The sequence below is a fragment of the Asterias rubens genome, chromosome 6 (genome assembly GCF_902459465.1).
Source record: "Asterias rubens chromosome 6, eAstRub1.3, whole genome shotgun sequence".
NCBI classification, from domain to species: Eukaryota; Metazoa; Echinodermata; class Asteroidea; order Forcipulatida; family Asteriidae; genus Asterias; species Asterias rubens.
The window spans coordinates 13686365-13701087 of NC_047067.1; the positions used below are offsets into that span (position 1 = coordinate 13686365).

The window sequence follows — 14723 nt, forward strand, 5'->3', positions numbered from 1 at the left end:
ATTAAACTTACAGGGTTTGAAGATAATGATAGTGGAAAGCTTCCCTTCAATCATTACTTACTGAGGTGCTGTAGTTTTTGAGAAATGAGTAAAACAATGTCATGAAAATACGTTTGTAAATTTTTTAAATAATTTTCGTCTCATGAGGCGAAAATTATTTTCATGACATTGTTTTACTCATTTCCCCAAAAACTACAGCACCTCAGCAAGTAATATTTTCAGGAAAGCTTTCTACTATCATTATCTTCAAACTGTGTTAGTTTAGTGTAAATCTGTGGACATTGTGTTTTTTGTCCTACAAAAGTTACATACACCCTTTAAAGTACCACATCTGACCATTTGAAACTGGTTTTGTTTGCTTTACAGAAAACGGTTAAGCAGGAGGGTAGTTAGGGTAGTACGAGTACATGTTTACACTGCAATATAATAGTCACAATGGCCGAAACTAAATAACATGACTTGATAATTAATTGCATTGTATTAATGGTCACATTGGGATGAAGAATGAAGTTTTTGCTTTCCAGTAAATAGTTTTTAAACGGTATCTCACCAGCAGTTTGTTGTCTTTAACATAACTAATTAAAGGCAGTGGACACTATTTGTAATTACTCAAATTAATTATTAGCATAAAATCTAACTTGGTGATGAGTAATGGGGAGAAGGTGATAGTATAACACATTGGGAGAAACAGCACTCTCTGAAGGAACATAGTTTTTAATTTTGAGACCTCAGAATAAGATTTTGAGGTCTCGAAATCATGCATCTGAAAGCACACAACTTCATGTGACAAGGGTGTGTTTTCTTCCATTATTATCTCGCAACTTCAAGGACCAATTGAGCTCAATTTTCACGGGTTTGTTATTTTGTGCATATGTTGAGATACACCAAGTGAGAAGACTGGCCTTTGACAATTACCAATAGTGTCCAGTGTCTGTAAGGACTCATGATCATATAGCACTTTGCAACAATTGTATAAATATACAAAATTAGGCCGTTGAGAAACAACCTTTAACATCACACCGATGTTGTGTGTGCAGATTTGTAATTAGTTTCCGTCTTTTTTTAAACTGACACAACAAAATGTATGTCTAGTAGATGTTCATATTTTTTAAAAGTGTGGTGTTTCATTGCTGTTTTTGTGAAGTGTGATGTAAGTTTTTTATAGTTGTCTGCAGAAAAAAACAAACTTTATTTGCATTTGCAAAATAATAATTTATTCATTTATTCATAAAATGTGTACAGAAAGCAGCTTTTTAGACAAATTTACATTTCTTTTATAGTGTTCTTATATGCTTTCTTTACACCAAGTTTTCGTGAGTATCGGACATTATGACTGTTCAAAATGGGTCAAAGTTCATTCCTTGTGATGTTCTAAATGGGCACAGTTTTATGTACAAAATCTTTTGAAGACATTCTGCACCAGTGTTTCCTGCCATTATTGGAATGCAAGTGCGCAATATTTTAGAAAGCTAGTGTCTAGTAATGGCGAAACGAAGCACTGTGTACATGTACAGGGCGTCTTTACCTCAAATGGATTGGTGTGTAGAGTCAGTTGTCTGACTGTGTAAATTGTGTGGCTTTAAAACAAGGAGTTACAACTGGCACAACTTTGTTTCTAAAAAGAAAAGAACATTCTTACATTATACCGAAACTAAAGGAATCTTCTTTTTTTCAAATGGTAGGAATAGGCACATGTGTGCTATGGAAGTGTGTAACTCTCCACAGTAGCCGATAATATTTACTTCTTTTCTATTTGTTTAATTGTTGTTTGTGAGTATTCTGACCAAACAATTGTGATCAGCGCCTGATTTCATAAAGCTGTTTATCAGAAAATACTGCTAAAAAACATGTCTTTGCTAAGCAAAAAGTGAGTGTGGAACCAGTCACAACAATGTAAACTTTATATAATTTTGGCTGGGGACACATTTCTGCTTAGCGATTTTTTGTGCTTACAGGCTTTATGAAATTTGGCCCAGACCACAACAGTTATCAAAGAAAAAACCTCCACAGTGAGGGCATAGTTTGACATTCCAAGTTGGATATTTCCTTTATGCACAAAGAAATCAGGCATGCAACATTTCCTCGGTTTAGCTGATTTCCTCTTTTCTTAATCTCAGTTTTACCATTCAAAATTGAAAAATACTATACAAAATCATTGACATTTTGTATTTTCCTCTTTTTTGGTGAAGTTACAGTTGCATGCCTGAGAAATGGTTACATTAATTTAAAACATTTATTTGGCCAAATGTATCTGTATGCAAAACACAAGGCATTGATAACATTTTAAAAACTTGATAACCAAGTAGAGGAATTTTGTACAATCTAAACAAAAAGTATTTAAAAAAATGATGCAATATTTTTTCAGAGTTATTTTTAATCCTATCATGTGGACAATAGTAAAACTTAACAAGTTTTATTTCTTTTTAAAGCAAAGCTAAAATATTGTGGTATGTTTAATTAGAAGATATAAAATAACCTATGGAAGTTAAAAACTTACCCAAACCAGTCAGTTTTGTCTAAGCTTTAAGGCCAGAAAGAGCTCTTTCTCTAAACTTTCCAAAGAAGAAAATATCAAAAAATTTACTTTAGTTGGCAGTTTCACTTTCACCAGCATTATAATTTGTTTTATTAACTTCCTTCAAAACTTTATCATGGTTGCGGTTTGTGTCATTGAAAAAAAATTGCAACCTGAAAATAAATATGTGACTAAAATTTGGGTTATTTTTACTTAAGTTGTTTAGTGATAACAATATAAGTTACCATACAAGCGAGAGTGGAATACAGACAAAAATGTAGCACTTCTACGTCCCATATCCAACAATGTCAAAGTGGGATATGGAACGCATACGCGCGAATTTGTCTGTGTTCCATGAGCGCACGGGTGATGTTTCATTTATCTTCGAGCTAACTTGATGAGCAGCTTAATATAGTGCAATTTGCCGAGTTACATGGCACATTCAAACATAGTATATAGTATGAGCCATGCAAAATTGGTTAAAATTACACTGTTGCTATGGATCGACCAATCAGAGTCGAGTATTCAAGTTTGCTTGAAGAAATGTTATCATCTGGCATTTTAATCACAGTTAATATAATATTATTGTTTCATTCATTATTTGTATTTATATGCATTGTGCACCGTTACATTCATCAAACACCAATACATCTGTAAATGTATCCTTTAAGTTATTATACGTCAACCCTTGGTCACAAAATACCATGCCACATTTAGCAAGAAAGTATCGTGCTAGGGTCCAAATGTCAGACCTTTAACTATTTTTGTGCGTTTATTTAAAGATAGCACCTTTGAACACCAAACTAAGTGTCTAAAGAATTGTTTAAAACATTTTTTTAGGGGGTGTGGTATTCTTTTGTGTGTCAAGTATTTGTGTAGATAAAACTAAAACCTGGTGCAATTTAATTTGACAATTGATGAAATGCATGATGCCATCAATTAACTATTTTTAAGGTTTACTCTTCTTTGCATGCTTTGTATACTGATAATCACCTTGTAGCTCTTGCCACGTAGAAAATCAATGTGTAGAAAAAAATGTCAACAAAAAAACTGCGTAAAGTGTACATTTACCATAAGAGGTAAGACCAAAAAAAAATGCTTAAAGCTTTGTATGAAGCAGATAAAAGACAAATAAAAAACAGATAAAATGATAGATGGTAATTTGGGTTTTATTTGGTTAGTTATTTATCATTGTGTCTTTAACTTTGTCGCTCCTTTTTTGTTTAGGAATGTTTTTATGTTTTACGACATGACTGAAGAATCAGCAGCAATTTCTGTGCAATAATAATATGTATAAGCATCGTCTTAAAGACAGTAGACACTATTAGTAATTGTCAAAGACTAGCCTTCACAGTTGTTGTATCTCAACATATGCATAAAATAACAAACCTGTGAAAATTTGAGCTTAATCGGTTGTCGAAGTTGCGAGATATTAAGAAAAAAACACCCTTGTTGCACCATGGTCACACAAAGTTGTGTGCTTTCAGATGCTTCATTTTGAGACATCAAATTCTAAATCTGAGGTCTCCAAATCAAACTTGTGGAAAATTACTTCTTTCTGGAAGACTCTGTCACTTCAGAGGGAGCCGTTTCTCAGAATGTTTTATACTATCAACCTCTCGCCATAACTAGTAATCAAGAAAGGTTAAATGCCAATAATTATTTTTAGTAATTACCAATAGTGTCCACACTGCCTTTAAAAAGATTACTGCAATGCAATTTGGTGACACCCATACACACCGATGTGTGTTATCACTGTATATCCAGTACTTATCCATGCTCTGTGAAAACAAAATCACAGGCATATTACTCGAGTGGGATTCGAACCCACATCCTTTGCAATTCCAGAGCAGTGTCTTACCAACTAGACCACCAAGATTGCCTTGTAACTAGAAACCTTTCACTCTGGGCCTTGGTTACTCCTTCAACTTTCCCTTATGCCTTAGTGCAAGAGACCCCAAATACCTACAAGCTAGGTCCAGCACCATCTGTAAAATCATTAAGTCACCTTAGAATAGAGTCACCTTAAAATAAACTCCAATGTTGACCACTACATCATTTAACCCTGTTCTTTCGAAAGGATGTCACTAATCTTATGTTATTTCTCTCTGTCGCCGTTTCTAAACCAAGAGTTCCCCCGCCACAACAATCCTATAAAACATCTCCCCAACTTTCACTCTGGGACTTCTGGACTTCTCCTTTGCCTCTCAAATACCTACAAGCCAGGTCCAGCACCTCTGTAAAGTTGTATCATTAAGTCGCCTTATAATAAACTCTCCTTTTGACGACTCTACTGTCATTTAACCCCGTTCTTCAAAGTGATGTCACTAACCTTTAGCACCATTTCTAAACCAAGAGTTCCCCCACCACCAAAATCTTATACAACATTTACTCTGAGCCCTGACTAATCCTTCGACTTTCCCTCATACCTTTTTGAAAGAAACCTCGCCTTTCAAATACCAACAAGCTAAATGTAGGCCAACAAGCACCTCTGTACAATTGTATGGATAAAAAGTCACCTTAGAATAAAAAAAGGATAAGACCTGTATACTGTCCCAAAGTGGTTTTCTTCAGTCGTGAATTAAGACTAAACTCCTCTCCGCTCGCACGCTCACCCTTTAACCGGAGTACAGTTCTTCTTGTTTTTCTTGACCATCTTCCCATCCTCCGGCCTTTTAAAGACTGCAAAGTCATTCTGATGATTTGTCCTCTGTGGGATTGGCCGTTAGGTTTATATCATGTAGTTGGTGACATGAAGGGTGGCCCATGACAAGGAGTGCCATTGAGTGAGCAACCAAGGATCGGTCCATTTCTAAAGACAAGAAAAACAAGTGTTGACATGTTCTTACAAACATAAATTGACCCTTATTTATCCTATTTAGATAATCTAGCCCTGAACTTTTCTCTATCTTTTTACGAAATCTATCAGCACATAATAATAATAATAATAATAATAATAATAATAATAATTAGTTTTTATTCACTGCTTTAAATCTAGTAAATTTTTCTTTGTTCAACCCAAAAATTATTTTAAAAATTACCAGTCAGTTTCCCTTGTGGTTTATATTGATATCTGAAACATCTGAAAGTTGCATCTCCTTAAGGTGATCCCCTGGCTGCCACTTCCCAGGTTGTATCGTAATTTGGGTGTGATCCCTGGCTACACGGCAGTTAACAATTGTATGGCTTCTGACTGGGACCCCCGAACAAAGATATTTGACAAACAGAGGGAGAACGCCAACATAGGGCTAGGTAGCTCAGTTGGTAGAGCGTCGGCACATTATCCGGAGGTCATTGGTTCGAATCCAACTATAGTAAATTTTTCTTTGTTCAACCCCAAAAATCATTTAAAAATTTACCCAGTTTCCCTTGTGGTTTATATTGATATGCTTTATAAATGGGCATCTCAAGGCTATTATAAATATTTATAAGCAATAACCCACAAGGTAAACTGACTGGGTACGTTTTTAACAGTTTTGGGTTTGAACAAAGACAAATCTAACGGTAGGAGAACCCTAAACAAAGATATTGACTAACACAATAGGGAAGAGCCAACAAAGGGGCTGGAAAGCTCAGTTGGTAGAGCTCCATTACGTTAATCAGGAGGTCAATAGTGCAAGTCCCGCTCCAGTCGATTTGTCTTTGTCTAAAACCAAACTTGAGATACCTTTTAGAGACACTTTTATGTCGAACCATATCAGCAGCCAATGCCTGAACAACCCGGGCAAACCCCTCATCTTAGTGATAAGTGTAACTGGGTTCTTTAACAGGCATTACACAACACACAAGCATTTGATACTACCCTCCCAACCACCATGTAAATGTACACTTAGGGCAAGGGCACCGGGGCATTTTCTCCTTGGTAAATGGCACCCTAAGAGGAAACTAAATTTCTACTAGAGCATTTCAAGGGCACCAAGGCAATGACCTGGGGGCATGTAGGCAATTGCTTTCGTTGCCGCCAGGAAGTATCAGGCCTGAACCTTTTTCTAATACAAAGACAAACCCATAGCTGAAGTTGGAGAAGCCCAACAGTGTCATACCCTCACTCCCTTACCCCTGTACTCACCATTAGTTTGACTAGACAACTCCATCCATTCCCCTAGCCATGTTTCTAGGGCACTCTTGTCTAGATGTACAGTGTTGAGTCCTCTTTCATAACACAGCTGTATATTAAGAGTAGGGAAAACAGTCATGATTATACAAATCTAGTTTTAAACCCCCTCCCCCCCCCCCCTTTCACTTCAGGAGACCCTGGTTCATGCTTACAACATCTACATCCTCACACAAGATTAGGCGTTTAGCATTGCCTTGTTGTGTTGGTTCTAGCAAACATTCAGTTCCTTTCCAACATCTTAAATTGAAGTGTTTTGATAAACAAAATTCCAAGACTGGTTTTAGGGGGGCTTCCTGGCTATACTTTGCCACCGTGATTCTTTATGATTTATATCAACATCAATAACTATAAAAATGGATGTTAGTTTTACTATTTCTTTATTAACACAAGGATAGACAATGTGCCAGAGTGGAGTGGTTAAACTGTGCAAGAGCTGAGAATAGCGGCGACTGAAAGAGAAAAGGTGATGGAGGAGACTCCATGAATGCGTCCCCATTACAATTTGAGGATGGAGCGGCCACGGATGCAAGTTTTTGCCAAATTAGGATGATGATGGTCATCCAATATAGAGTCATCCAAAAGTGGGTCATCCAGCAGTGTGTCACCCTGTCATTGATTGAAATGAATGGAAACTTGAAAGAGTTTGGGATATATAAAAATCTTACCTTCTCTAAATCCAAATGTTCCAATGTTGAGATGCCTTCCTTCATAATGGAATGGTCCATTGCTTGAATCCAGGCTATATTCTTCTCCAGTTTCCTTCGTACTAAAAATCCTGGCATGAACATTGTGCGTAGTGAGCAAAGTCTGCATAGACATTTCTTTTTGGATAGATAATAAAAAATTATAATGATTTAACTCTTCATAAAAAATCTCAAAACGCTATACAGGAAATCACAAAAAAAATTATGCAGTTAACCATTGAATCAGTTAACAAATAGTGAATTTGTTATATATCATAAAGTCCACACATTGAAAGAAAACAGTCACTACAAAATAATGTTGTCAGTTTAAAATTGCATAAACACCAGTCCACAAAAGTACTAGCACTATTTTTCTGTTAATGACTATTATTCCCAGGTCATAATTCCAGTTGAACCTAGTTAACTGGGGTCAACTGGTTCAACTGGATAGTGATCAAACTCGTCCATTTTCCATATTAACCAACTGGTTTGGACTAGGTTTAACTGTGTTCAACTAGGTTGAAATTATAAACCAGTTGGTCTCTGTCCATTTTCCATATTAAACCAACTGGTTTTAACTGTGTTTATACTAGTTTATCAACTGGTTTCAACTAGTTCCAGTTAAACCCAGTTTAACTAGGTTCAACTGGAATTTGGACCTGGGTTATTACTATTATTATCTTACCAGATGGTTTCTTGGTAGTTTGCTGAGCGTCAGTGTCTGGAATGCACTCTTTGTCTCTGAGACTTCTTTCACTGAGGCACGTTGGTCCAATTTTTCCTTTTAAAATAAAACACACAAGACTTTACATGTGTGTGAAAATACCCTGACATTACGTTGCTATTTTTCTCAGCAATTAGACAATGTTTTCAGCTGAAACTTTTACATAATAATAACAAGTTCTTATATAGTGCATATAACAATAACCATATTGCGACTTTTATTCTATAGATCTCTCTTTATATTTTGCCTATAAATAAGCATTACATTGACAAAACCAATCTACGACCCTACATTTAATTGTCATGCCTACATAAAACTGACGTATGGGACCTATGGAACACTTAAAGAGTGTAGAGTGTCATGGCCGAGTTGTTAAGAGCATCAAATTCAAGTTCTTGTGCTGATTTACTGGAGTGTGGGTTCAAATCCCGGTCGTGACACTTGTGTCCTTGAGCAAAATACTGTACTATAAATGCTTCTCTTCACCCAGAGGTATAAATGGGTACCTGCGAGGGTAGAGGTTGATATTGTGTATGAAAAAGCCACAAGTGCCTGACAGGCAGCTCAGGGCTGTGTACTCCCAAGGGAGCTGAGAAACATTACAGGGATGTTATTGGCCCAATGACCAAGGCACTAATGTAAAGCACATTGATACGGTTATTGTGAAATGCGCTATAAAGATATTAATATTGACAACATAGGGACACCGCCAATATAGGGCTAGATAGCTCAGTTGGTAGAGCGCCGGCACGTTAATCCCTAGGTCGTTGGTTCGAATCACACTCTAGTCAATTATTTGTTCAACCCCAAAAATCATATAAGAATTTGTTATTATTATTATTACCATTAAGATCAATGCTGCCTATTGCTTTAGCGCTTGGGCCTTCAGAGCACAAGTGCCTGGGGCCTTCGGAACACCAGTGCCTAGGACCTACAAACTACTGGTGCCTTGGTATTGAACAACGGTAATAAAATAAATAACAATAATAATAAGACTTGTAATGCGCACGTATCCACCCTGCTGGGTGTTCAAGGCGCAGTAACAACCAAAAAACAAACAAAACAAAGAAAAACAGACACAGCAAAATGAGTCCTTGAAAACCTGTGACATAAGATAAGTTTTGAGAAGAGATTTGAATGTTGTGGTACAAAGACAAGATCTAAGACTAAGTGGTAGAGAGTTCCAGATGCGTGGCGCAGCTGAAGAAAAAGACCTGTCACCCCATGAGTGTCGAGACTTGGGTTCAATGAGAAGAAGCATGGAACTTGATCAAAGATTCCTTGATGGAGTGAAAACTTAAAGAAGTCAGAATAATAGTGGGGAGCCTTGCCATGAAGTGCTTTGTGGACAATGAGCATCAGCTTGAAGATGACAATTGAGATAAAACAAACACGTTTGAAGGTGCACTAAGTATCAAAAAGTAATGCAAAAAATGTAAATGTGCAAAAGGAGACTTCCAACAAAACATGTCTTACCGCTACCACCGCTATAAGAGAAAAGAAGATGTTCACGAGGCACGCATGAGCAGGCTATATGGGGTCCCTCCGGAGGGCGCTATTGGCAAGCTCATAACAGCCGGTCTAGGAAATATGCAAATGTAGTAATTCGCTTTACAGAAATGTATGAGCGAAGTAGACATACTTATTTCTACTAGTCCACATTCTTACCTTTTCTATAACAGTCTGCAATAATTGCTTATCTGTACTGTTCTGTATTCTGCCCATTTGCTGCGAAACCAACTCTAGGACCATTGGATACAGTTCCACTCTTTGTTTGTAAGATTTTATGTAGTACTTCAGAAGTTTATCGTGAGACAAGAATTGGTTGGACAGGAAAACTGTCGGGTAGATGAACCTGAGTTGAAAATTGAAAACATTTACAAATTTACTTTTTGTTAGGGTGGAATTGCCCATACAACAATGATTTAGGTATACATATATTAACTGCAATTCATTGGAACAATAATCTTGCTGCATTACACCGATGGGCATCCCAAAATCTCAAAGCGCTTAGATGTTTTACAACAGGTATGGAGAGTTATGTTTTTAATATGATAGCTTACACATACACACATAGATCCAGCCGTCGATTTCACAAAACTCTTCCTAACTTACATGACTTAAGACTAATCATAGGACTTAGGACGAGTCCCAACCCTGCACTGTAGCATGCAGACCTTAAGATTAATCCTAAGTTAGGACGAGTTACTCGTCCTAACTCGAGATAAGACGAGTCCTAACTCTTTGTGAAATCGACCTCTGTGCATTTTGTGATGCACGTAACAGAAAAAAAACAGTAACAGTGCATTTAGCGCAAAGAGAGGGGTTTTGCCCCTGTGTTCCTGGTTTGATTGGCTGCATACTTCGCCATAGAACTTTATAGAACAATTACTTGGTGCTATATAAAGGAGACAGGTGTACTCACACTGCAAAACTTAGCTCCGAATACCTTGCAGGAAAACAATAATGAACACTTCATGTCACCGTGGTCAAGTGGTTAGACTAGAGGACTTGCAATCACAAGGTTGTCGGTTTGAATAATCCCCCAGCTGACCACTGATTTCACAATGACTAGAATAAATATTTTCGTCTAGTTACTGAATCACAATTTCTTGATTTGTGTAATTTATAATCATAGACTTTATAAACCAATGTTTATATATGAGAGAGGTTGGCTGTTGCCAGCTTGGTGCTTATACCCCTCTGTGGGAGTTTGCCGAGTTCCCTTGATGGGAAGATCATTCAAACAAACAAACTTGACGTGCCCACTGGGTGTGATAAAGCGCTATATAAGAACTGCGCATTATTATTAATACTATTATTACTCACATTAGTGGCAAGACAAAGTAGTAGACGATGGGTAAAGACAGCAAAAACATAGTAGGTGCCACCTTCGCTAGATCGTTGGACATCTGCAATGAGTATTGAATAATATTAATGATGTTAATAAAGACATTTGTAAAGTGCCCAATGCAAAAGCCTCTAAGCGCATAAAGAGAACAATAAAATATACAATGAGTGAAAGATACAATTACAAGTAAACAGATTAAAGCTATTGGACACTTTCGGAACATCATTTTTTTCACAGATTTACAAATAACTTACTGGGTTTACAGAAGGTAATGGTGAAAGACTTCTCTTGAAATATTATTCCATGAAATGCTTTACCTTGCCTTTGATTTGATTTTGATTGTGATTTTGATACTGTGGAAATAAAGTGATTTATTAATTGATTACTGCTGAAAAAAAAGCAAGATCTCCAGCAGTAGCCAGCATTTTAATAATACCTGTTTCTTGAGGTAGAGTTCTTTCCAATGCAGATCGTTGAGTTGTAGATTTTCTTTCCTGATCTTCTTATTGATGTAGTACACCAATTTAACATCGCCAGTGAACTTTACGAGACCTGAAAGAAATATTTAAGAAAGTATACAAATCAGTAAATGAAATTGAGCTCCCTGCCTGTCTAAGATAAGCAGTCTCATTGTCTGTATTTAAACATCGCCCTAAGATACTCGTCTTGGCCTTGGTGCCCCTTCAAAAGTTTCCCAAGGACTATAAGATTTTTCAATGGACTGGCCTTTTGTAAATAAAAATGGTCTTGTCCTCTCAAAGATGAAATTCCAGGCCTTAATACTGCGGAGAGGAGGAGATCAGAGAAGCAGGGTTCCGTCCAGGATTTCATAAGTGGTCGCAAAATGTTTCCCTGGAAATCATTGCGAGATGAATCAATTACATTGTAGATCATAAAAACAGACTCAAATCATAAAAGTGATTAATAACCCAATTTTAGATTTCATTGAAAACCTTTGAAAGGATTGCAAGCGTAATTTAACAGTTTGAAAATGTCACACGGTGTTTGGAAACAGAGGAAATTCTTCCAGTGGTGGTTGGGGAGTCCTGAGTGCCTGGCGGGTTTTCCCGAAACAGAATAGTGTTGGCAGAACCCTGGAGAGAGGTAACAAGAAAAGGATGAAGAAATACTGAAGCTGCTTTAAGGCCTTATCACTGAGGGCAATTTTACAGGCAACTTGGAGGTAACCAACTACACAGAAGGCCTATGCACTAGGAACACTTCAGCAGCAAAAGAATCACTCCTCTAGCTGCAACTCACTATCACCAGGAAAATCATGACAAAACTGAAATGATAATGAATTTCCTTTTATGGAGATTGCCTGGAACAAAGGTTTTAGTCAGGATTTGGTAAAGAGATGTCAAAATTTGCTGAAAATTTAAGACCTGGGCATGCTGGGTGTCCAAATTTAACAAAACAATAACATGTAAATTAAATGAAAGACAGATAAAGAGGATGTCCAAATGTAAAACAATTGTGCCCATACATAGGCTTAATGGGAGGATCATCGAAACAAACAAACAAAAAAACAAACAAAAAAACAAACAAACAAACAAACAAACAAACAAACAAACAAACAATCAAACAAACAGACACCCAGACACACACTCTGGCTGACACTATGCCTGCAACTGGTTGCTTGTAATTTGCCCTGTGTGACATGGCCTTTAAAAAGATTTTTTTTTTTACCAATTTTGAAATGCCCGTATTCTTGCAGCATCCATGGTGAGATTCTACCCAAAACTGCACAGAATATATCGTCTGATTTATGCAGAAGTCGTTTCAGTAGTCCAGGTCTGTCTGACTGGGGTTGCTTTTCATCTTGTGAAGACCAGAGGCTGGTAGACTGGCTGATGAATCTACAGAAGAGACGTTTGTAATAGGATTTAATAGTCAACAATGGGAAAACGTTCAGTTTCATCTTACTACAGCTCCTACTTGACGTCCGCGTCAGCCGTTTTTAATTCCATTTGGTGCCAGCCAGTCACATTATACATGTAGTATCATTGTCAGTGCTACTCCTAGAGTAGAACTATGAGGTTTGTTCCGCTATTGTCACTGGACTCGAGGTGACAGTGGAATGACTAGGTCAATCCTCTTCTCCCTTAAAACCCTACTCCTAGAACTATGACATGAGGTTTGTTTCGCTATCATCTCCTGAGACGATAGCGGAAGGAACCTCATAGTTCTAGCATGTCTAGGAGTACCTAAACACCTCCTTGGGTTTTATTAGTTATTTTCGATGGATGTTGCCAGTTGGAGTTTACTTCTCTTTTTGTAATATTCCTCTCAAGGAGTTAATTGCGACATCACTAGGTTTTGACCTTTTTAATTGTGTACGGAACTTTTGCGCACTCATGTGGAGGGACCTTAAAAAGTGCAGCAAGCAGCGTTATCAAGACTACTGTACCATGCGCACTGACTAGCCATATTAATCATTTATCTGCCATTCATAAATACCTCAGACAGTTTCGCTATTCCTATTGGTGGAGAGCGCGTCACGTGGGTGTGTATAAACCTTTGTTTATGACCAGCAAAAAGTGTTGAAACATGGGCATGACACGCGAGTTTGCACCTGTGCTTATAAGACAGTTTCTTCATTCCTATTTGGTCGAGAGCAACGGCCGAGACAGCTGTGCCACATCAAGCGATACGCGCAACGCGCACAGCATTCCCTTATAAGGAGTTGTTTACCCGAGGGCCTTGACTGGGCCTTACCATTTCATAGCTGGAGGGGTGTTGTGTTGAAAGAAATCATTGAAAAATTCAAATTTTTGCTTTTCGTTTACTTTTTGACCAAAAAGGTATTTATGAATGGGAATCAAAGTGTGTTGAATCGGTTTTTAACTAGTGGCTTTAACCCGCCGAGGCCTGGTTCTTGATAATTTACCTCGACTTCTTCACGGTAAAATTATCAAGAACCAGGCCTCGTTGGGATTAAACCATTAGTTGAAAACCTCTTCACCACACATTGATTCCCTTATTTAGACACAAACAAAAAATAATTTTTTTAAATTTTTACATTTACTTGGTACTATTTTCTATCTTACTTTAAGTTTCAACAACTTAAAACAGTCAACAGTCTGAGCCAAGTCTAGTTTTCTGTCAACCTGTCTTAAAAGCTAAGCTAGGATATATATTTTTCGATCTAAATATTTTTTATAAATAAACTGATAGGAAAAGAAGGGAGACAAATTGGATAACTTTCCGTATGGCGCCACCACTGTTTCGATAATTTTTACAAAAAAGGGATATCTCATTGAGGTACATTATATAATTTTTTACTTCATATCGAATGAAAAAATAGTGGCGCCATACGGAAAATTGTCTGATAAATTAATAACAAAATTAAAACTTGAATAACCATGTCAATAATGACAACAATAGTAGACCCAGTAACTGGGCGCTGTATTCGAAATTTTGACATTTTCTGTCATTTTCTGTCATAACTAGTAATAGTATGACAGAAAATGTCAACATTTCGAAAAAAGAATACAGCGCCCCAGTTACTGGGTCTACAACAATACTCAACAATAGTTTATTTTAAAAAATGGGCGGCGGCCGGATGCAAAATTGTTAGCCAACTAGAAAATAGAATAGATTAGAGGAACTTACTTGACATTGTGCGTCCTCACCGAATGTATAGGGTGAACTCTGCTAGGCTTAGTCAAATGAAAAGCACTTAAGTGATGATCAACTCTGCAAATTGTTCTGGCATTTACTTTGCGCAAAGTTTTCAACACCTGCAAGGGCAGCGCCATTTTAATTCAGTCATAACATGACAATTTCAGCACATGGGGGCGCTATTTAAAGTTAGTGGGGCAAATTTCCAG

General features: G+C 37.2%; 1 protein-coding gene across 1 annotated transcript; it reads right to left on the reverse strand.

The window, feature by feature from the left end:
- Window positions 1-4323: 4323 nt before the first annotated feature.
- LOC117291233 (LETM1 domain-containing protein 1-like) lies at window positions 4324-14655 on the reverse strand. The gene is made up of 9 exons (XM_033772844.1): window positions 14506-14655; window positions 12580-12749; window positions 11327-11442; window positions 10869-10951; window positions 9708-9894; window positions 8001-8096; window positions 7298-7453; window positions 6585-6681; window positions 4324-5327 (listed from the first exon to the last, which is right to left on the reverse strand). Exons 1-9 carry the CDS (start codon window positions 14649-14651, stop codon window positions 5206-5208), a joined length of 1173 nt encoding a protein of 390 aa, XP_033628735.1. The 5' UTR covers window positions 14652-14655; the 3' UTR covers window positions 4324-5205.
- Window positions 14656-14723: the final 68 nt, after the last annotated feature.